General features: G+C 37.3%; 1 protein-coding gene across 5 annotated transcripts in view; it reads left to right on the top strand.

Moving 5' to 3' along the window:
- Positions 1-21,441, top strand: part of CEP112 (centrosomal protein 112) — a 139,025-nt gene that overhangs the window by 4,122 nt on the left and 113,462 nt on the right. For all 5 annotated transcript variants that reach the window (XM_052688026.1, XM_052688023.1, XM_052688024.1 and 2 more), the window contains 4 exons: positions 3,510-3,606; positions 4,068-4,142; positions 9,939-9,986; positions 10,121-10,198. In XM_052688026.1, the coding sequence (XP_052543986.1) occupies positions 3,510-3,606; positions 4,068-4,142; positions 9,939-9,986; positions 10,121-10,198 (298 nt within the window). The remainder of the gene's footprint in view (positions 1-3,509; positions 3,607-4,067; positions 4,143-9,938; positions 9,987-10,120; positions 10,199-21,441) is intronic.

Below are 21,441 nucleotides of genomic sequence, written 5' to 3'. Positions count from 1 at the left end.
TGTAGCAGAAATGCCGAGTCCTGGCCTGAAGCAGTGATGGAGCACCTGGTGGGAAGGCAGGGCCAACCTGGGGGAGCTCAGGTGCGTGCAATGAACCTGAGTGACCAGAAGGGCTGGAGCCAGGATCCACCCCTTCCCAGCCCTCATTTAAGAGCTGGCAGTGGAGGAACGTTGGAACTCTGACCTCCTTTTCCAGTCTATACCTTAAGATAAGGTTTAGCTTGATCTGGCAAAGTTTCCCTGATGTGTGGTTGGGGTACTGAAGTTTTATTTTGCTTTTTCTTTTTGGTCTTGTGGAACTCCAGCTCTATCTATATTGATTCTTGAGGGTTGGTAAGTTCTGTGGAGGCATGTGTTGCCTATTGAACTGTGGCTAGAAAAGCAAGTAAATGTGGTAGATGAGGTCATTGGTTCAATGAGTTCTCAAGTGGACCCTGCTAATAGAACTTCCATGCAGCTCCATTCTCAGAATAAGGAAACTTGAATTGTGTGTGTTGGCAATTAGCAATTTTGATACCTCTGTATATTACATAATTTTTTAATAGCAGTAGAAAACTGTTAGACATGTGACTAACACAGGAAGAAATGCTACTGATTGTCTCAGCTACGGTGTGTCTTGGAGATTATCTATTTAATACCTATTTACAAGTGTCTATTTTAAGATATTAGCTATAAATGACTTGAAGATCAAGTTTTTCTTTGCATTTGCAGCTTAGATCGTGCTGTCAGTGCGAGACATAAAGGCATTGGAATATCTGAACTCTGCATCTCTTAACGAGAGCCAGCAGATGGCGATCGTGTCACGTTACACTTCTGTCTGCCCGAGGATGTGAGGAGAGCTGCATCCATAGGCGTGTGACACAGTATGATGGAAATGCTGTATTCCAACTGTGACTTAATTCTTACAGATAGACTAAAACATTTTCTCGAGGCAGAACAGATATGTCAGTGCTTATGAGTATTTTTTTTTTATATGTTTGTTTATTCAAGTTTGTCTCTTCTAAAGGAAGCAGACAAATGGAGGAGTTTTGTTTGTAGTTATTTTTTATCTTGTGAGATGCGTGCTGCTGTGTAGGAAGGTTTTGGCTGTTCTTGATCAGCTGCTGTTTATCTGGCTAAATAAGAAGTAGGCAAATCTGACATGGAAACTAGGATGTAAGATCAAACAAGCTGGTGCTAGAAAGGTGCCTCTTCACTAAAAAGTATTCTTTCAAGTTTCAGAATGTATTGTTTGGACAAAAATCTGACCTTCCTGGCTCTGTAGGAAAATCGTATTGTATGTTCATAGCACTACAGATTATGCCTGAGAAACACTGTCACAGATAACGTGTGGCTGATGCTGTACAAGAAATAACCAGTGAGTTGCCCTTGCTTTCTTCCTAGTAGCAAATTTACAAATCTCCTTTATTAGCAGCAAATTGCTTCCTTCTTCCATGCTAGTTCATGGTTGTGGTGGAAGCAGGAGTTGTGGGGCTGGTGTCAGGGCTGATAGCTCTGCACCTGCCTGCTGTGGGAGGAGAAAAAGCAATTCTTAGATAACATCCTGTGGTTGCTGGAGCCTGGCTTGATAGCAGGAGGGTAGAAAAGGGAGTGAACTGAGCAGTGCATGTTTGATTTGAGGGAAGCTGCTGACAGTCCTTAGTTTTGTTTGTAGTCAAGTAAAGTGGCTTCTTTACTTGACAGCAAATACAGAGCTAAGAATATAATTAGACTTTATTTAATACTTTTTCCTGTTGAAAAGTATTAGAGGTAACTTGTTGGTTGGCTTGGATATTTATTAGCCCCTAATATCACAATAATAGGAGCATAAATTCTGTTCTTTCTAATTTTAAACAACTTGAACTTCATTTAGTTGTTAGGTAACTGAATGTTGTTCAGAAAAATCCATTGATAAAAGGCCAGACTTGCTGGTAGCTAAAGATCTGTCTCCTTACATTGGAAGATAACTTTGTGTAAAATGAAGTCTTGATAAGATATGAATGAATTGGAATGCTGGAAACAGTCAATGTATTATTATCCCTCTTCTGTGTTTTTTTTAACATCTGAGACTTTTCTTATCTAAACTCATCTAGTGTACTGCTTTTAATAGTTATGTTGCATCCATGTGTGTTGTTGATACTGATTGTTGCTGGAAGGGAAGGTATGCTTCCAGTTGTTGTATTTCACTGTTTCCTGCTGCTTTGATGAAAGCTGGGGTGCTGTGCTTCTTGAAAAGTTACTCTGTGTATGTCTTCCTAGAAGCAATTTGTTTATATTTTACATACAGCAGTTGTCTTTTTCTTCATAAACACTTAATTCATCTCAGTGTCTTTTGGCATAACTTACAGTGTAATTTTCTGCCAGATGGAAAGAATGAAGGGTATTTTAATGATCTGACTTGATTTTAATACTACATAGCTAGTCATAGGAAGGTGGATTTACCAACAGGAGTTTTTAATTATTTTAATGCATGTGGATTTGACACTGGAGGATATACTGGAAGATGTCTTGCTACTGTTTTGGATCTTTTGCTGTATCAACCTATCTAATAAACTCATTTTCTTTTGTTATGTTTTGTCCCGTGCTGCTGTTCTTTTCTTTCACTGTTCTGTAATTGAGAAAGGTTTGTTGTCCAGGTTTGTGGGTGAGAGTTGTGTTCATGTATTTCCTATTTTTAATTCACCTTTTGTTCATCTGATTCATACAAAAAACTTTTCCACAAAAAATCTTTGTCCTTTTCACTCCTGGACGGAACATTTTCCTTCTGTACTTGCGCTGTCCTGCTGAGCTTTCCTTCCCATACCCTGTGTATATACTGCTACAGTCTATGAAACAGGACTGAAGTAAAATGCAGCTACTACAGCTTTGATTTATCTCTTGGATGTGTTGACTCCACCTTGGTTTTTCTGAGTCACTGCTTTTCTACTGAGCTGTGTCTTGCCCTTGTCTTCATGTTTGTGTGTTATGTAAGGACGTACCTTGACCTGACACAACATTTTTGGTACTTCCTGAACCATAGGGAACCAGTCTTCCCTATGGGTGGCCAACCAGCATCATCATTCCATTTTTTTTCTCTGGGTTGTCTGTCTTCATCCTATTGTGTCTGATATATTTAGGAATAGCAACCTGGTCTACAAGGAGGGGTCCCTGCCTGTAGCAGGAGGGCTGGCACGAGGTGATCTTAAGGGTCCCTTCCAACCCAAACCATTCTATAATTCTGTGATTTATTCTAAAATCTGTTGGGAGACATTATTTCATGCAGTAACTGAGAAATGCAACGAGCGCTTCTTAATATACAAGATATACATGATGTTAATTCTCACTTTAATGTACTGTTTAAGACCTTATACTCCTTTTTAAAGAGCCTTTAATAATAAAAAAAATCCTTGTTTTATACTATTTTTGACCGTTATGTCTTGACAATGATCTTTCCTTTTAAAAAGGATGTTAGTTGAGGAGTAAAATCAGTTGTGTGACACAAGTTGTTGAAAATGAATTCTTCTCTTTCTGCTTACTTTTTGTAATAATAGAGAGAGATTCAAGTACGATGGGAAGCCAACACTGAGATCACAGTCTACGAGTCCTCTTCTCCAGAATGATGATGATGACCTACCAGCACCTCTGCCTGTAAGATGCTTCGCCTTTTTCTAATAAAACTTACTGCAGTTGCAATGAATTGCTGTTATCTATCCCTGTGGAGCTGGCTTTTTTCAGTTGTGTGAATGTGTACAGATGCAGATATTAAGGAAGGAGTGACACAAAAGGACTAAAATCGCAACCTGCCCTCTGCAAATACATGGGGAAGATAACTTCTTATAGGACGTTCTCAAATCATCCTAAAGGCTGACCTATGTTTAGTGTTTAATGTCTACTGCATTGTTAATCCCAGGCTTGGAAAATTGTTTGTGTCAACATCATCTTGTAGTACAGTATGCTGCTGGCAACTGAGCTATTTGACTAAAGCTGTCACGGGTACCATGGCACAGTTAGGAAGAGTTTTGTAGGTATTGCCAAATCTAACAATGTTTTCTTTAACACTATGTCTCTGTCAACTCTTCTGATGTTTTATTTGACTTTTTCTGTTCCAGGACCATCATCATAAGAAAACTATTTCTGTGGATGACAGTGACCTTGATGCACGTCTCAGTAGTTGGAATCTTGGGGTAAAAACAAAACAAAACAAAAACAGCAGTGCAATACTTACCTATATACTTGAATGTAAAACTCCTTATTCATGTAGTGTGCAACTTTGAATTTAGTCAACAAAATCTTATGCAAGGATCAGTCTTTTAGAAATAAAGTGGTAAAGCTTGGGAAGGCTAATTATGAATTAGCCTAAAAGGAAAACATTCAAATATCTTATTTTTAAGCAATAGTAATTTGATTGTCCTTAATATAATTATTCATAAGAAAAAACTTCCTGCTGATCAAAACTAAGTATCTTTTTCCAGTAGAAATGCAGACTATTTCTAGAGAACTTGATAATATTTGAATTTATGCTAACATAAAGAAGAGTTTGTTGATGTATTATTAATAGGTGACCAGATAATCCTAATTCTTTGCACTATTGTCAGCCTGGAGTGATATGACAGAATTCTGAAGTGTTGGTTGTAACACTCAGTGTTTTGCATGGATGGCTGAGTTCTCTTCAGAAGAAACATAAATGATAAGAGAATGTGAAGTCTTCTTGTGTCCTACTCAGTGTTTCTCCTGCTGTTTTGGTGAATTTTAGCATTCTAAATGTAAATTGCATGCTTTCTTTTCTTCTGAGAGAGAAGAAAGTCTTGACCTTGAGGCAATCCAGGAGCTGCCTGACTGCTTTCTCCAAACTGAGGGTGTAGATAATGAAAAGATTAGTCTGGGGGATTGCTATTGCTCCTCAGAGCTCTTTCCATTTTATAGAGTAATATCAGATTGATTTGTAGCAGTCCTCAGTTTAAAGAAGAATATATCCTTCAAGGATTGTCTTTCCTTGTTTTTTAAGTGAGGAGAGCTGATTTTCAAAAGCTTTTCAAGGGTAGTTAACTTCAATTTGTGAGATTGCTCTTCAGGTGACTGAAACAAATGTACCAACAGTCACTTGCAGATTCTGAATATTCAGGTTACATGAATACCTGAATTATATGGTTGTTACAATACCTTGAGCTCTTAAAGCTGCTGTAGGGGGGTACTTGCATGTGGCCTCTTACAAATTATTCCAGTCGAGGCTGACAGGAATCCCTGATATCAAGCACTTTGTTATTAGTTTTAATCTTCTTTCTTGCTTGTCCCTTTAATTCTGTTTGTTTTTTTGTTTTGTTTTTCTAATTGAAATTTCGAGTTCTATTCATTTTGGGTTAATAATAGAGGGTTATTAAACTACAGCAATCCTTCACTGATATAGAAAGTCTCTTGGATAGCAGATTGGCTACAGTGACACACAAATCAGTTGTTTAATTACCATCAATGTGAAGAGACTTGAACCAATTGCTAGTGAGAGATTTTGATCACGTGCGACTTGTGGGGGTTACAGCAAAAAGGATTTGAGGTTGTAAAAGAGAGGCCTCGAAGTGGTTGGAGTTGAACAGTGTATTCCTGCTATGGATCGTGGCCTCCGGTGGGTATCTAAAGTAATCTTATCTTTTCTGTACCAAGCAGAGGTCAAAGCCAGACAGGCTGTAGTTTGGATGTATTTGTTATTATTGGTCATAACACTTTCTACACAAAAAATCAGACTCTCGCATCACTTTGCTTTCTAGTATTGTTGTTTCTTGTGAGTAATAAAGGATTATTTTTTTTTGTTTGCCTTGCAGCATTTCTGATTATCTCTATCAAACATTTTATTGTTTAAGCTCTTTATATTCTAGGCATGATTGGTTAAATGTCTTTTTTTAAAAAAAAGAAAACCAGTTTTGATTGTGATAAGTTTGCTTTCCATACATGGAATGCTAATGTTAACTAATGTTAAATACATTATAAAAATGTGTTTTTCTTAGCCCTTATTGGCTCTTATCTAAACTGATGTGGGCTGTGCCTTATGAAGTGTTAATGCCTTGAAGTTGCATTTGCAATGTAGAAAAGAAAAAATCCTTTTGTATTATTGTTTGAAGGGGAAGTTTCAGAGCTGGGAGTTCAGGCAATTCAAGTAATCTTTGGCCATTTTGTTACTCTGAACTCTTGTCACTGTTTAGATATTTTAGAATATATTGAAAAATTCCTTAATTATCTTCTATATTTTATTAACAGCTGTCAATAAGCTTTTTGTTGGAAATTCAGTATACATCATGAACAGGGCATCCCCACATTCCCTTTAGTTATGTTCAAGAAGTAATTAAATGTTGTAAAACGTGTGGTATTGTAAAACACGTGGACAGAAGCTGGTTGGCTAAAGCAGTTACTTGCCTTAGGAACTTTTTCTTCTGAACTTTAGGTTGCAGATAAACACAATTTTTGTATATAAAATTTAAGTCATGTCTAGGAGTAAGAATGAATTAAACACTTGTGTATTCTTATCTGAGCAACCTGTTTTTCTTTTCCTGATACTTCTGGTACCTGGATAAGTAGCAGAGGGGGTTTTTAATCAGGGAGTGTGTCATTTTTCCTTATTGAAATTCATCCAGGACAGGAGTGAACTCTTCCACTTTTCTAGAAGTGGTGTCTTCAGTCCTTAGTACCTGGGCACTCAGATCTTGCCCAGAAGAATCTATCCTGGGAAACGTTATGGCAGGATAAAGGTTTAGGAGTATCAAGGTCAAAGGAATTCTGTGGTCATTGGCCTGAAATTCGTTCTCCTTGCTTAAGGAATTCTGTATAACACAGGGTTAAAGCAGATGCAAACACAGAGTTCTTGGATGGCTGCAGCAGCAGTGCATGATATGTTTTGTGTACTTGGCTCATGCCTGCCTGTGTCTTTCCAGTCTAGTTCAGCTCAACCACTTCTGTACAAACCATTTTATTATCTTCTGTTTGGTTTTTTAGTCTTTCTGCTTACTATAAACATATCTACCATATATGTTATGGTGTTGGAGGGCAGCAACGCTGTGAAAACTTTCCCACAGTGAACTCCAAATGGTGTTGTGACTTCAAAAAATAAATTCTACTTCCATGCTGACAAACAACCTCCATGTGCTTTAATGTTCTTCCACTAAGACTGCAGAAGCGGCATTAAAGTGAACTTCCCTACAAATTATGATGTTAGATAAGAATGTCCTTACTCAAATTTCCTGAAGCTACTCAGCAGTTATTTCTGTAGGGAACATGCTGGCTGGCTGGGTTTGTTAGATTAAAGTCAGAACTTAGGGCAAGGTTCAGTTTAGTTGTTTACCATTTCAAAATCTTAAGTGTTCTTAACTCTTTCATGTGTGTTTTTCCATCCTTGTTTTGAAAACAGTTGCATTTTGTCTTTGAAGAAGCTTACAGGGGGAATGTGCAACAAGCCTGCTGATCCAAATGTTTTTTTTCCTGCACATTAATATATACAACATACCTTCTGATTTGTTTCTGAGCTATCAGAAGATGCCACCATGTATTATTGAAAATAAATATACCGTGATAAGCATCTTCTGAAGAACAAAATGTGACTTGGGGAGAGGTAGAACGAAGCCTTGTTATGATGTTTACTGTGTCAAAAGAGCAGAAGCTGTGGTGTAAGGCTGACAGAAGGTCTGTATGCTGCTCTCAGCTTGAGGATATCCTGTGGCAGGACTTAGAGCACAGAGTGAGCAGGAGCACTGTCATTGCTTTTGTGAGGAACCATCTTAGCTCGGCTTACTTTTCCTATCAATGCGTCATTCATTGCTTTAATTGCTGGCTTTTAAGTTCTGTGCTTTAAAAATGCACTGTTTTGGCTGCTATGTGCAATAGAGACTGGAAATGTTGGAGTTAACAATTATGGCTTGTTTACGTCAAACTCAGTTTTGGATTCTGTGTTTTTATGCTGAATCCTTAATTTTTTTCAATGTATGGGGGGGAAAAGATGTTAACAGAAATAGTCTACGGGAAGTATTTTTTTTCCCTCTTAATGGGAATCTGATTATGTATAGCCCTCCCAAAGCCAAGATTTACTGGTTTATGGGGACTCAAGAACAAGAAGGTGACAGTGCCAGTCCTCACAAACTGAAAAATGGTTTCTTGTCTGACTGCCCAATAGAATAGGAGAAACAAAAGTCTTTGCTACAAAGAGATTCAAAATGTCATTTTTTATGAAGAAGTGGTATTTACAAATTTGAGTTCAATTCTAGTTCAAATAAAGATGTCTTTCATGGTGACATTTATTTGGTTCATACTCTTAAAAAAGCATGATGTGATTTACTGTTCTTCTCATGGCAGTCCTTCAGTTTCATACATATGTATTTTGGTTTGTCTTTGACCTTTTGCTTATTATTTTTAAATTTGCATGTTTCTCATAAATACAAGCTTTTTTTTCTTTTTTGAGCATTCTTTATTGTGATATTCCCTCTTTAATGTGGTATAATTTTGAGAACAAGAAGTTTTGCGGAAGGCCAGCATGAAAAGAATGGATGTCGAGACATTAAATGTTTACAGATCAGTTTAAGTGGATATAATCCACAACAAGTAACAAAGTGGGAACATTTAACTTCAAAGCACATATGGCTGCTGTTACAAAATCAAAAAATGAGGGACTTGGGCCATGCAAAGTATTGGAGACACATTTTCCTTCTCCCTTATAAACAAGCAAGATATACCAGAGTGAGCAGCCTCGTGGTCGGATAAAGTATTTGAATTAATCATAAATATTTGCACCTTTTTTAAACTTAAAAGAAGCAAAAGTGGTTTTTTTTAGTAGGTGCAGAGAGGGTGCCTTTATTCATTAAGGTCTACCCATTTTTTTTGCTGTGCCGATGACTGTGGCATATTTTTAAAGCAAAAAACAAACCTTTATGTGAGACTTCTGTATTTTAGTAAACTCATTGGACAAGGGAAACGGCTTAATTAATAAACTACTTACCATCAGAAATACACCATTAAAATATTGGATAGTACTGTTCAATGAAACTGAAGGCACGTGTAAAAAATGCTAATATTTTCAAGTACTTCTGGGTGAAATATGGTAACTTTAACAGCATATAGAAATCCTACCTAACCTTTTAGGGAAGGAGATGAATAGCACTGTATCAAATCAAAATTTCAGAGGGATTAAACCTCTCTTACCACCGATAAGTTCAACAAAAATTTATTTAATAGTGCTGGAGAAAGTGCAAACATCTGATATATTTGCCACACCTCACAGATCTATTTAATCTTTCTTGTTAAATAGACTAAATTTTATAAAATGTGTATTGTAATCACATTCCAATTCCAAATCTCGCTGTCACGTTTTATGGGATTATACTCTTGAAAGCTTCTCCTGAGTTTTAGAGTCCCTGTGATGTGATGGTTGAGTCCCATCATCTGAGGAAAATTAAAAAGATACAGCTCTCTGATAGAGGAACTGGGATCTGAATGGTGTCCTGTATCCAGTTATTAAAAACAGTGATTGAAAGAGCTGCTTTAATTGTACAGTACTGCTAATGAATTATTTCCTTGTTTTGTCTCTGTCCTACATACGTGGATACAGTTTTAACAGTCACGTTTTTCAAAAACACAAGATTAAAATCACTGTAATCAGGAATATTCTCTAGCTTTACACTGATTTTAAATGGAATTGACCCAATAAAGTTCTTTTGGTAGGAACTGTATGTAGCAAATCCTATAAAACTGCTTAGTAGACTATTATCCAGCCAACCTTAATGTCATTGGCTCATTTTGAAATTAAGATAAATGATTTAAGATATCAGGATTTGCATTAAAACCTTTCTCAAGCTTTACAATATTTATTACCAATTTGTTAGGTCTTTAGAAGTACATTCAAATGGTTTTCTTTAACCTTGCTGTTTTATTCTGTGTTTATTTTCTTTTCCTGTTTGTGAGAAATAAGACATTGCTGATATGATTACATATTCTTTAACTTTGTTTTTCAGCTTGAAAATCCAAGATATTTACGGGAAAAACCAATCCCGGTGTCTTTGGTAGGTATTTATATCCCCTTGGTATTTTATAAGGGCAAGCAAACTTACTCAGTAAATTTCCTTTCTGTTTAGGAATGATTCCTAGTTGGAGTTATTACTTTGAACTTAGAATCTGTTTTTTTCTTATTCAATAGAAGACATCCAAAATTGGCCTAGGAAAAGGTAGCAGTTTCCAGGAGGACCCAGCACTGCTTCGAATGCACGAGAAGGAGGTAAGGTGCTATTTAGTCTTTTTAGGGTTACAGCTAAATTAGCAAGTTAGGGCATTTGTTGATTTGAGTATTCGCAGGGCAGCTTTTATACCAGGGAATCTGATGTATTTTCCCTGAAGTGGTAGGGCTTTTCATTAAATACTTAACGTATTTCTCAATTGCTTAGGGAATAAAAGGGACTTTCTGAATACATGGACTAGACTTTTGAAGGAATATTTTGTGTTGGAAAGAGGGAAGCTAGGAATTTTCCATATTTTCCTCTTCTCAGAGCAATGGATTTATGGAGTTAACTTTGTGTATGTCTTTAGAAATCCACAGATGTAAACCTGATTTCTATTAAATCCTACATTATTTCTGTTTCCCTTATCTAGCTTCAGTCCTCTTCATTTGCATTTTTGTATTATTTCTTTTGAGGCTGGTTTTTTTTTTTTTTTTTTTTTGGCAAGAATAATGATGATGATATAATATGCCTATCTGAATCTTTCATATTCTATTATTTTGTTTTGAGCTTTGGCAGTACTTTTGTGGCCATTCCTTTTTTCTTTTTTTTCTTTGGTAGTTCAAAACCTCAAAATAAGCTGCATTTTTCTGGTATTTTTGCCATAATCTAATTTAGTTTAAAATCAGCCATTTAAAATCAACCACGAGGTAGAACTTGAACGTAAAGCATTTAGGACATAGATTCTTCTGCAGTCTTATAGTCATTACATATTATTGGGAGTGTTCTGGCAGACCAGGCTTCAGGAAGTCGAATTCAACATGTATTAGGAGGAAAACAAAACTAAAGCCCAGTCTGCTTTCCCTCTTCAAATCCTTCAACTTTCTGTTTTTAGTCTTATGTTCTTGGGAAGTCAAATCATGTATATGCAGGGAACCTGGTATCCGAAATTCCTTAGACACATGTAGGACAGGTATGAGATGGAAAGGAGGAGGTGTCAACTGGAAACTGAAGTAATTCCTCCTTTGCATGCATGGTGTGTTGTAAGGGCACCTATGAATTGGAACTATCCTAAAGCTGATTTCAAGAGTGCTTTAGAAGGCACAGGGGAGGTTATATTTGCTTTGCAGATGCTTTTGTTGTTATGTAGTAATGTATATGTAATATGTAATGTACATGGGAGTTTGCTCTGTGTTGGTAACTGGGAATCTAATGTGATGCTTAAATAAGCAGCCTGACACAGCGTATTTCACTTTCTCTGCACTGTTCAGATATTCATTGTTCTTTCTCACTGACAGTATTCAACCACCATTGCCTCGGGATGAGGCACGACAAGGTTTCACAAGATGTGAAAATAGACTAAAAAAGAAATAACTTGTAAGCACATTGTTGTCATTTAAATAATGTTTTCAAATTAAATGAACAGGAATGCATGCCAAGTTGCTGCACAAAATACTCAGTGAATGATTTTCTAGTTCTCTGGAAAAATCCTTCAAACCACGCAGTAAAAATCTGGTACTTCTTGCTAATGTTGCTTTACTGTGGGGTAGTTTAAACAGGAAAAGTTGTGAAATACTTTTTATAATCACTATGTGTGTGCTATTAAATGGAAAACTTAAATGCGTTTTCTTCTTACTTTGTGAAGCTCAGTGAAGAATAAAGCCTTTTCATTTACAGAATATAGTTGCATTAACAGGAGAGAGAAAAGTGCCATACCAGAGTTTGTAAACCTTGAGCTGTTTTCAACCTCTTTGTAGTAGGACAGGAGAACATAAAATAGGATAACTGTGGTTTTTGGCTTTTAACCTTTAGACCTTTGTTCATAAACCATTCCTGCACCTGTTTTGACTCTGTAATGCTAAGCACATGGCTATTTTCTATGATAGCCACATCACAGTTTTATGAGAATGTGATCATCGTCAGGCAGTGGTTTTTAGTAATTTTTTCCCCAAATATTTGTGATATGGATTAAACCATTTGGGAAGCTGCCATTGCTGTAGAATCCTGGGTTTAAACAAGGAAGATGTAACAAAACGAATATATCAGTTTCCAGCAGCACAGCAAAACAGAACGGATTGCACGAGGAGCTTATCTTGATAAACAGGAAAAAGCTTCACTTTAAACCTCAGCTTGGGTCATCCTGGGTGCTACTCAGTGCTCCGCAGAGTGAAGGAAGGCAGAAGAAATTCAAGTTCTTATCAGTGGTTTTCAGAAAAATAAAGGCAACACTGCTGCTAACATTCGATTTTTAAATACTTCTGGGATTTAAAAGAAACAATAAATTTGTTAATGATTTGTTAAACCTTTCTCATATAACTAGCTTACCTGAATAATATATCCTTCAAAGAAGCTTTGACGTCTACTTAAAGAAGCTCCATTTCTTAATTTTTCAATTTGGTCAGTCTTAAAATGAACAAATTCCTAAGAAAAATTCTTTTAAGCTGAAGTTTACCAAGATCACTAGGAGTAAATCGAATACGGAGTGCTATACACCAACTGTATTGTTATTAATACTTTATTTCTTGGTTTACACAATGTTAGTGCTTTGTGCAATAACTACTGCAAAGCATCATCTGTCTGGGACAACTGAAAACGTTGAGTGTTTGCAATATTTTTGATGACTTTATCACTTTATCCAGTGATAATGTTTGCTTTTTGGAGTACAGATGCTTTCCCAGCTTTCTGTATCCCAAAGCAATGTGGCAGAAGTGGTCGTGTTTTCATCTGGAGCAGTGTTGGGTTGTGCAACTGAAGGGAGGAGTATTTGTGGGGAGGTCGAGGGTTGAATTTCCAGGAGGATATGGAATATCTGCAGGATAATTTTCCCCAATTTGTTACATGGAGTGAGGACTGAAGAAGAGAGAGTGAAGAGCTGAAAGATGAGCTGAATAATGAAAGGCACCTGAGAGTGCCAGGAATGGGGAAAACTTCTTTCTCCTGGAAATGTGTTTTAACTGATTGAGGATTGTATGAAAGCCAGGAAGGAAGAACGTGTTTGTTCTCTATCTTTTCAAGAATTGTTTAATATAGTGATGTAGAACTTTTGTCTTTTAACCTTCATTCGTGTTTTTCTCCTTTATTTGTGAATAAACACTCAAATCTTGTTTGAAAAGGCCATCAAGCCACATATATAGTTCTGCTGAGACAAAATTTCTGGGATTTATTCATATGTATGTGCTAAGAGAAAATCAGCATGCTGCAGTCTTGATCTGGCTGAAAGTGTTCTGAATGTAAGGTGCTGAAAGCAGAAGATTTACTGTGCTTCTCACTTATCTGGCAAGGTTGTACCTTGAAACTGAGGGTTGTTAAGGGCTGTGATGTAGAACATTGGATGTAGCGAAAGAGAAGGCAGGGAGGAAAGTAAGCTGTAGAATTTGGGAGGTATTATCAGTGAAGGGAGATGGAGTTTTAGAAATAATTGAGTAAATGACGTGGCAATAAAGTATGTGCCACTGCAGTTAAAAGGAGATGGGCGTGCTGTGTTTGAATGAATCAAAATATCAGATCAGATTTGGAAATGATTAATCAAGAGCAGTGAGACTGTGACTGTAATGTCAACAGCAGGTGACATTGCTTTCTCCTTTCTTCAGTTCTACGAAGGGATCAGTGGGCCTTCTGGTTTTGATTTCTTCCTCTTAATTGCTTTGTTCTATGCCGAAGTACTTAAATACGTGAATGAGGCACTTAATGCATGCCAGAAAAGAAACAATAAATAAAACTAATATGGAGACAGTATTCTAAAAGAGGGATACTCGTAATTAAATTAAGCTTGTACCGATGTAAAATTAACATTACTTTGCTCTGAGCTACAGCATGGATTTGATATTTTTCCTCATTGAAAACATATTTTGTTCATATTTTCCAAGAATGGCAATAGAGTCTATCAGTACAGTTCTTTTACACTATAACAAAGACAAACTCCTGATAACGTGGGGAGGGAGGAGGTCAGGTTTCTCTAGGACTTCAGATGCAAAATTTCAGGACCTGGACCTCGATATTCACTGGGACCTGGCATTTGGTGGAGTCCCCCTGGAGGTGTTTGAGCAACACTGAGATGTGGCAGTGGGGGCACGTTATGGGGGTGGCTTGGGGTTGAACTCTGTGATCTTAGTGGTCTCTTCCAACTGTGGCGATGCTACGATTCCCCATGCAGGGATGTGGTTCAGTGGGCATGGTGGTGATAAATCAATGGTTGGACCTGGTGATCTTAGATTCTATTCTCGCTTATTAATTTACTGTTCCCCTTCTGTTGTCTCCCTGTTAATTCAGTCATTCTGTTCTTAAACTCCTGGCTGTTTTCAAAGTGGTAAAATTTGTTAAGACTTTTAATTATGGTGGATATTTTTGTTAAAATGTCTGAATTTTCAGGTGCGGCCCGTAAGAGGCAAGAAAATCCAAAAAGGCAGATAAGACACAGGCATCTTTTCTTTTTTTCCTTCTCCATAACGTTTCTTGTGATAACTTGGGTAGGAAAATACTTTCATTTCCCTTTAAAAATGTTCCTAGCAGTCAGTATTGTGACTTTGAAAGTTTCAATTCAGGTTTTTTTTCTTTATCCACAAACCTGATGTCTGTTTTGAATTCAGTGTTTGATTTATTTTGAGAATTGAGTTGTAAACTGACTCTCACTGCTTAGTTATCATTCTGAGCAGCGATCTGTTCGTTCACATTTAGAAATGCAGCAATCTTGACTTCTGTTAACATGATTCCTGACTGATTAATGTCCTGTTCCTAAGAACATATGCAAGTTGTCCATTGTCTTCTGTATGAGGAAATCACATCCTGTCTGCTTTGATAATTCCTTAGAATGTAATGTAATAAAACCCAAACCTTATTTTATTGCTAGACTGGTGTGAGACATACAGCGTATGTCAGGATGAGACATGTTTTCATAAGCTGACTTGTGATTTATAATTCCCAATACTAATTGGTCTGGTCATAGAGATATATATGTACGTGTGTGTGTGTGTGTATTTATTTGCTGCAGTTTGTGAACTATGTCTTTAATTATTGCACATATGTGCTGGAGACATTGAGAAAGATCAAAGAGGTAGGTTAGCAATTCAAACTAGTGTTTTAACCAGTAGAATGTCCAGATGGTTGCCAAGCAGCTGGGAATTAATCTTTTGCTGCATGATTAATCTCTACCTCAAAGTGTCTCTTTTTCTTTTTAAGTTTGATTATTTTTTTTTTTTCACATGTATAGATCCCATCTTTTTAAGGCAGAAAATACATTGAGTCGAAAAAGTAGGTACTATGTGCTCTTATTGCCACGTTACATTTGTGAAATAAAAACAGAAGTGCAGTTTTAATGACTCTTTAGATCTTGAAATGAGTGCAGAAAGTTCAGTAGCTGGTGAGCACGAAAAGATAAAGAATAATGCAAGGAGTGTAAGTTGTGTTGACTGAGTGTATACAGAATAATTTATTTCACTGGACTCGGCACTGGGTGGAATTAGGTGAACTTTTCAAGTAGTATGTGCTGTTTGATTCCACTTGGGTTTTACTTGCTCCCTCTTAAATTGGCGCTGACCTCTGCACGTTCACAAGGTTCATCAGGATTCACTGTTTAGTGCTGGCGACTGAAGATAGTTTATTGCATTTCTGAGCTCTCTTTTATGTAATTGCATCTGATAAGTTATTACCATAGAAAAGCTTTGACAATTCCTATACATATTTAACTTCTTTGATGCTTACTGATACTTCCTGCACTATGAATGGCAAATGTATTTATTATGCATGGAAAAGGGGCAGTTACCACTCCAAAGAAAGCCGTTAAGTCGTGTGATGTGCTGTAGTGCTAATATGACTGTTTATTAGCTAACACATCTTGGAAGGAATAAAACACCGTTCCAAGTTACTACCATAGTTGGATCTCAAAGCAGTGTGCTTTCCTGCCTGCTCCCAGCACCCTCAACTTGAAAATCTGTGAAAAAAATTACTGTTCTCTTTTGAAAGAGATTAATGACGTTTATGCACCAATACCAACAATTACCCATTCAGCTCCTTTTCTGTATACAGAAAATGCTCAGTGTCATTAAAAAGAAGTCAGACATCTTGCTTGAAGGTGTAAAGCTGATATGATCTGGCCTAGGATAAAGCTTTTCATTTTTAGTGGCTATGGAAATAATGTCCTACTAATTTTTCTTACATCAGTTAATATCTAGTTTCTCTTCAAACAGTGCTCTGTTAAAATGGTTTAAGTGGAAGTAGTGGCTGCAGTGCTTTTAGAGTGCAGATACAAAGGAGGTTAGAAATGTGGAGAGAAGAATAAATGTTTGTTAGGTCAAATAATGTAGTCCAGATCATAAACATAGGCTTTTGTGGAGGGACCTTTGCATCTGGGCAGAATGCCATGTATATAGAGGCTCCTTTTACATTCTAACTTCTGGCTTGCATATTTCACTTGTTTGCTGGTTTGTTGAGGCTGTATAGTCTTTGCAGCAGAGACTTCCCAAGACTTTTTCTTAACCTTAGGCATTATTTTGGATACAAACATGGATAGCATTTAATACAAGAATTTGGAGTGGCTTTGTATCTGCAGTTATAAATTCATTCATTTTTTTGGAGGAGCAGATCTCTGTGTGACTCTGAGAAGATGGGCACAACACCACCAGGAAGAAAGCCCAGTGTTGATGTGGATCCTAAATGGAAAACCTGCTTTTACTGTGTGTAACATTCCACTATGAACAACACTGAATGCCATTTAGAAGGAGATCAAGTCTTTTTTCAGTTTTAAGATAAGAGTTGCTCTATTTGATATTCTCATGTGATATGCACACTTTGTTTTGCTGTAGGCACTAGAAGGGATATGATGGCTGAGCTCATAAATGTGTGAAAGATGAAGTGTATTTCTACATCCATCTGATGTCTGATTGCCTTTTTCTCTTCACAATATAATGCCTCTTTTCCTTGATTAAAAACACTTGCAAGAGTAATGAATACTGGTCTACAGAAGGGTGTGTGCATGTGAGTAGAGGGTGCTTGATAAATATGAGAACTAATGCTCAAATTTAGATGCCACGCATACATTTCTATTCAGATGACTTACTATGAAGTACTGATTTCTTCCACTTCTTTCTTTCTCTGCAGTGGCATGTACTGGGTGCTTTGCCTCTTAAGCTTCTCTAAATGTTAAAAATGAAAGTGTTAGTATGCCTCAAAGTTTTTTCTTAGACAGGTTTGAGGATACAACACAAGATACAGGAAGAACGCAATGAGAAAATTCCTCGTTAATTATAGTCAGAGCTGCACTATTGCTTTTGTGCAACTGTCTTTATGCATAGTCCTGGGTATTTTTCAAGTACAGTATCTCTTGCCACATTAAACTTGAGTGTGTTTCTATAGAAAGTTCTAGTTGTTTTTTTTTTTTTTAAAGAAATCTCTTTCCTCCATGGTAATATCAAAGCTTTGTATTGTGAACTGATTTCTTGAAGCAGCTGCATTACAGCAAGACAAATAAGTTTTGTTGGACATTGTAAGATACACGAGTCATTGTTCTGCATTGTTAGCTCTCACTTTGAAGTTCTCATTTCTTGTTTACATCATTCTCCCCCTTTCCTCTCTTTCTCTGTCCCCCATATATTCATAGACTTGGAAAATATCTGGCAGGCAAACAATACTGTTTTGTCAAATATCCAAAAACCCCTGATGGATGTTAGGGCTTCACAGTGCCACCTCTGGCCCAAGGGGGATCCCTGGAATGAAAGCAAATGAAGAGCAAGCAGTGTTTTAAATCTGTCTCTGAACTACAGCCTCAAATCCGCATTGTTCCTTTACTTGGAGCCTGACTTTACGATCAGGTCTTTGAATATTTCTAGATTACTTTTTTTAGATAGTGACAAGATGAATATTTGCCTGTTGTCACAAAGAAAACTGGGGACATCACCTTTATTTTTCCAAAGATTTCTGACACTTGCAGGTTGCTCTATCAGCTTTAGTTTGACAGCTATTAAAATTGCCACAGTAACAAACCTGCATGTGAAATTATAAGATAGCAATATGAGGAAAATCTGTTGTGAGGTAACTGCTTACTGCTTTTAGTGTATGAGGGTATTTTTATTTGTTGGTTTTTTCGTTCTTTAAATCAGGAAGAAAGTGTGAGGAGGCCCATCAAAGCAGTTCTGTTCTTCATGGCTTTAAATAACAGAGACAGCACAGATGTTTGACATCAGTGATGTTTACATGGCCTTAGGGTTTAATTGCCTCATACTCTTTGTAAGGAGAGTAAACAATGACAGAAATCCAAAGGAATGGTGGTCAGGATAGCAGTGGCTGCATTTCATACATAGTTGCAAACTTCTGCAATATAGCCAAATATCTACACAATAGCTGGGTGGGTTTTTTTGTTTCACAGAATCACAGAATGTCAGGGGTTGGAAGGGACATTTGTTTCAGTGGTAAGATGTCATAAGCTTAATGTTCTCTGCTGCTGGTGATAAAACATTAGAACTGATGAGTGGCAGGACAACTGTTTGCTCCTAATGACATGGATGACGTATGTTTTTCTAAGCTGCTTTTACCTGTGTTGTTTTCCTAAAACTGAGGGATGTGTTGGTTTGTTACTGTGGTGAGTTTGTTTCTCAGTGTGTTAAATGCCCAAGTGGGAAGAGCACTTTATGGAAGAGGAGCAGAGGAGCATGTAAAGTTCTCAAGTGCTGTGGCACTTGATATTTGGAATTTGGTGGCTACAGATATGCACTTAGTTTTGTTAGCGTGGTTGTCATTTCTAAGATGCCCCTTTGATAAAGTGTTAAAACTCAAAAATCGAAGGGGAGAAGTTGTACCCAATTGTGAAATGAGCTCATTTGCTTCAAACCCAGCCTTAATGAGGCCCTTTTCTAAAATGTTTTCATCCTACTCCGTATTTCTTCCCTTACGCCTGCACAGAGCTGGGGCAAGGCCAGCTTCCAGAGGGTGGGCCAGAAAGTTGGCTCTGTTGTTGCTGTGCTTCTTGGCTTTCTCACAGGTTTTCACAGAATAAATCACGAATGTAGGGTTTTAAAACTAATATCTGTATTTTTACAGCAAATACTTGCATTGACATTTCCAGACGTTGCAGTGAAAACGGATGAAGGTGTGTTGGAAGTATTGAACCCTTATCAAATTTGTTGTCTGGTGTTATTATGACCAGCTACTCTTTACAAACACAGATTTCATCTTGAAACAAGCTGAAAACTTCAAGTGCACATAAGTTATTGAATTCCAGACATTTTAAAATTGGGCTCCCTAACATTTATTTGATCAGTATGTAATGAAGTGACAAAATTTTCTAAGCTGTGGATGAAACAAACAGGGCTGAAGAATGTTTGGAGTGCTGAGACTAGAGAACTGGAGAATTTCGCTGTGAGTTTATGGAAGTTAAGAACCGTGGGTGCTTTGCAGGTATCCTTTTCTGCTTTGGAATGCTTGGTGGTTTCCAACATCCAATTCCTTTGGGATTTTTCAAGCAAGTTTGTTTATTTATATATATACACACACACATAATATGTATATATTTAATAGTTTTGTTACTACAGTGCTTTGTGAAGAGCTGACTTCTATATCTTCTTTATCTTGGACACACTTATTCGATTTGTGTTGTTTGATTGCAGTTAGCTCCTCTGAGATGAAGCTGTCAATCCTTTTCAGAAAGCAGTCCCAAAACGTGTGAAATTTTATGCAAGATCCATTCTCCTGAAATTAGTTATTAAGTGGAAGCCAATTTCAAGTACAGTGATTTCTGCTGTCAACCTGTGGAGAAAACAGCAGGACTGAGAACAACCACTGTCACTTGGAAATGTATGCCTGTATTTCATGCAAGGCAAATTTTACTTAGGCTCATTTTTATGATCTTTCAATATACAGATTAATAAGAAGCACAAACCAGATCTCCACTGATGCAAAATGCCCAAGATTTATTTCTATAAGCCGAGACAGACTCACTTTAATAAGTTTCAAATATAATGTGTTTGTGTTTAATAGTATGGGGGTGCAATAGCTACAGATCAGTAATTCATAAGCTTTTAATGTAATTCAAGTAGATTGGAGTTTAGTTTCCAATATTTGTGTTTTTGCAAGTCCTTCATAATTATTTATGGAATGTTCACAAACTGTCTATTTGGAGGTGGATTACTTGCTCTTTTTTTTTTAATGAACACTTATCTATCACCTGATAGTAAGATTTTTCTTCTATAATGTCAAATTTTGAGGGATATGTGCATCTTTTTCTTTTCATATATATACATATGCGTATATTTTATGAACAGAACGTGCGTTTTTATTTTGATGCTTCTTTTTGAATGATAAGAGCTGTCTGAGAGCTGAGACTTTGCCTTTCCCTTGGATTAATTGTCAATCCAACTTGTTTTTTTTTGGTAATTTGCATAAGACTGGGTGAGTCTTCAGTGCTGAGAGATAAATAAGAACCTTTGTGTGGTGTAACTGGCAGGCTGTGCTTTGGGCATTGGTGAATGTGGAGTCTGGAAATCGACAGTGTTTGCTGTTCTTCTGCTTCCAGATGATAGGGGATCTTCACTGTTTATTGCAGTGCATCTTGTGTTTTGTGATTGAGTGATGCTTTGGAGTTTTGTAGGTTTTTTTCAATTTAAAAAAAAGTACTTCTGCAAGTTGCAGTGAGCAGATACATACAATAAAGCAACCACAGAATAGAAATTAATAATTTGCAGTGTATTTACTGCCCTTGTATGTTAAAGATTTGTGTTGAGATGATCGCTTTGGATAAGTGAAAGGAGTGAAAATAGGGGCAGGATGGCTTACAAGTATTGGTTCGTTTGGAGTTGGTCAGCTGAGGTGAGCAGCTGGGCTGCTGGCTGGGCTGTGCAGAAGTGAGAATGCAAGAGCTGTGAGGAGGTGGGGGCTTGCAAGGTATGTAGACCTCAGCTCTGCAAGCTCTTGGATGTTTGCAAGAGGCTGCTTTGGTGCCTTCTGCTGAGGCTGTAGTCCCTCCTGTGTAATGTGGCGGGTTGCTGGGATGTGCTGTGGTTTGGGAGCTCTTCTGGCAGCTTTGTTGTCTGAATGGGAGGAACAGCAAAAGGAAGAAGTGTGGGACGGCCTGGGGCTGAACCAGAGGTGCCACTTTCGGCTTGTTGGAAGTCAGGGAACACAAAATACCTTTCATATTTGCAGTCTCGGGGTAAGCTGTAAAGGCAAAAAGGCAAGAAATTAAAAATACTTTTAAGACTGTAAGTGAGAAGCAACAAAGTGTCATTGTTGGGACGAGGTGAGTACCCAGCTTTGAACAAATGCAAGCAGCGGCAGGAAATGGATTTGAACAATCAAATTCAGCAGCAATCTTGGTCCTGTT

This window comes from Tympanuchus pallidicinctus, unplaced genomic scaffold (genome assembly GCF_026119805.1).
Source record: "Tympanuchus pallidicinctus isolate F22 unplaced genomic scaffold, pur_lepc_1.0 scaffold23, whole genome shotgun sequence".
Classification (NCBI taxonomy): Eukaryota; Metazoa; Chordata; class Aves; order Galliformes; family Phasianidae; genus Tympanuchus; species Tympanuchus pallidicinctus.
The sequence above is the reverse complement of the archived record's forward strand: the minus strand, read 5'-3'. Positions and strand labels throughout refer to the sequence as shown.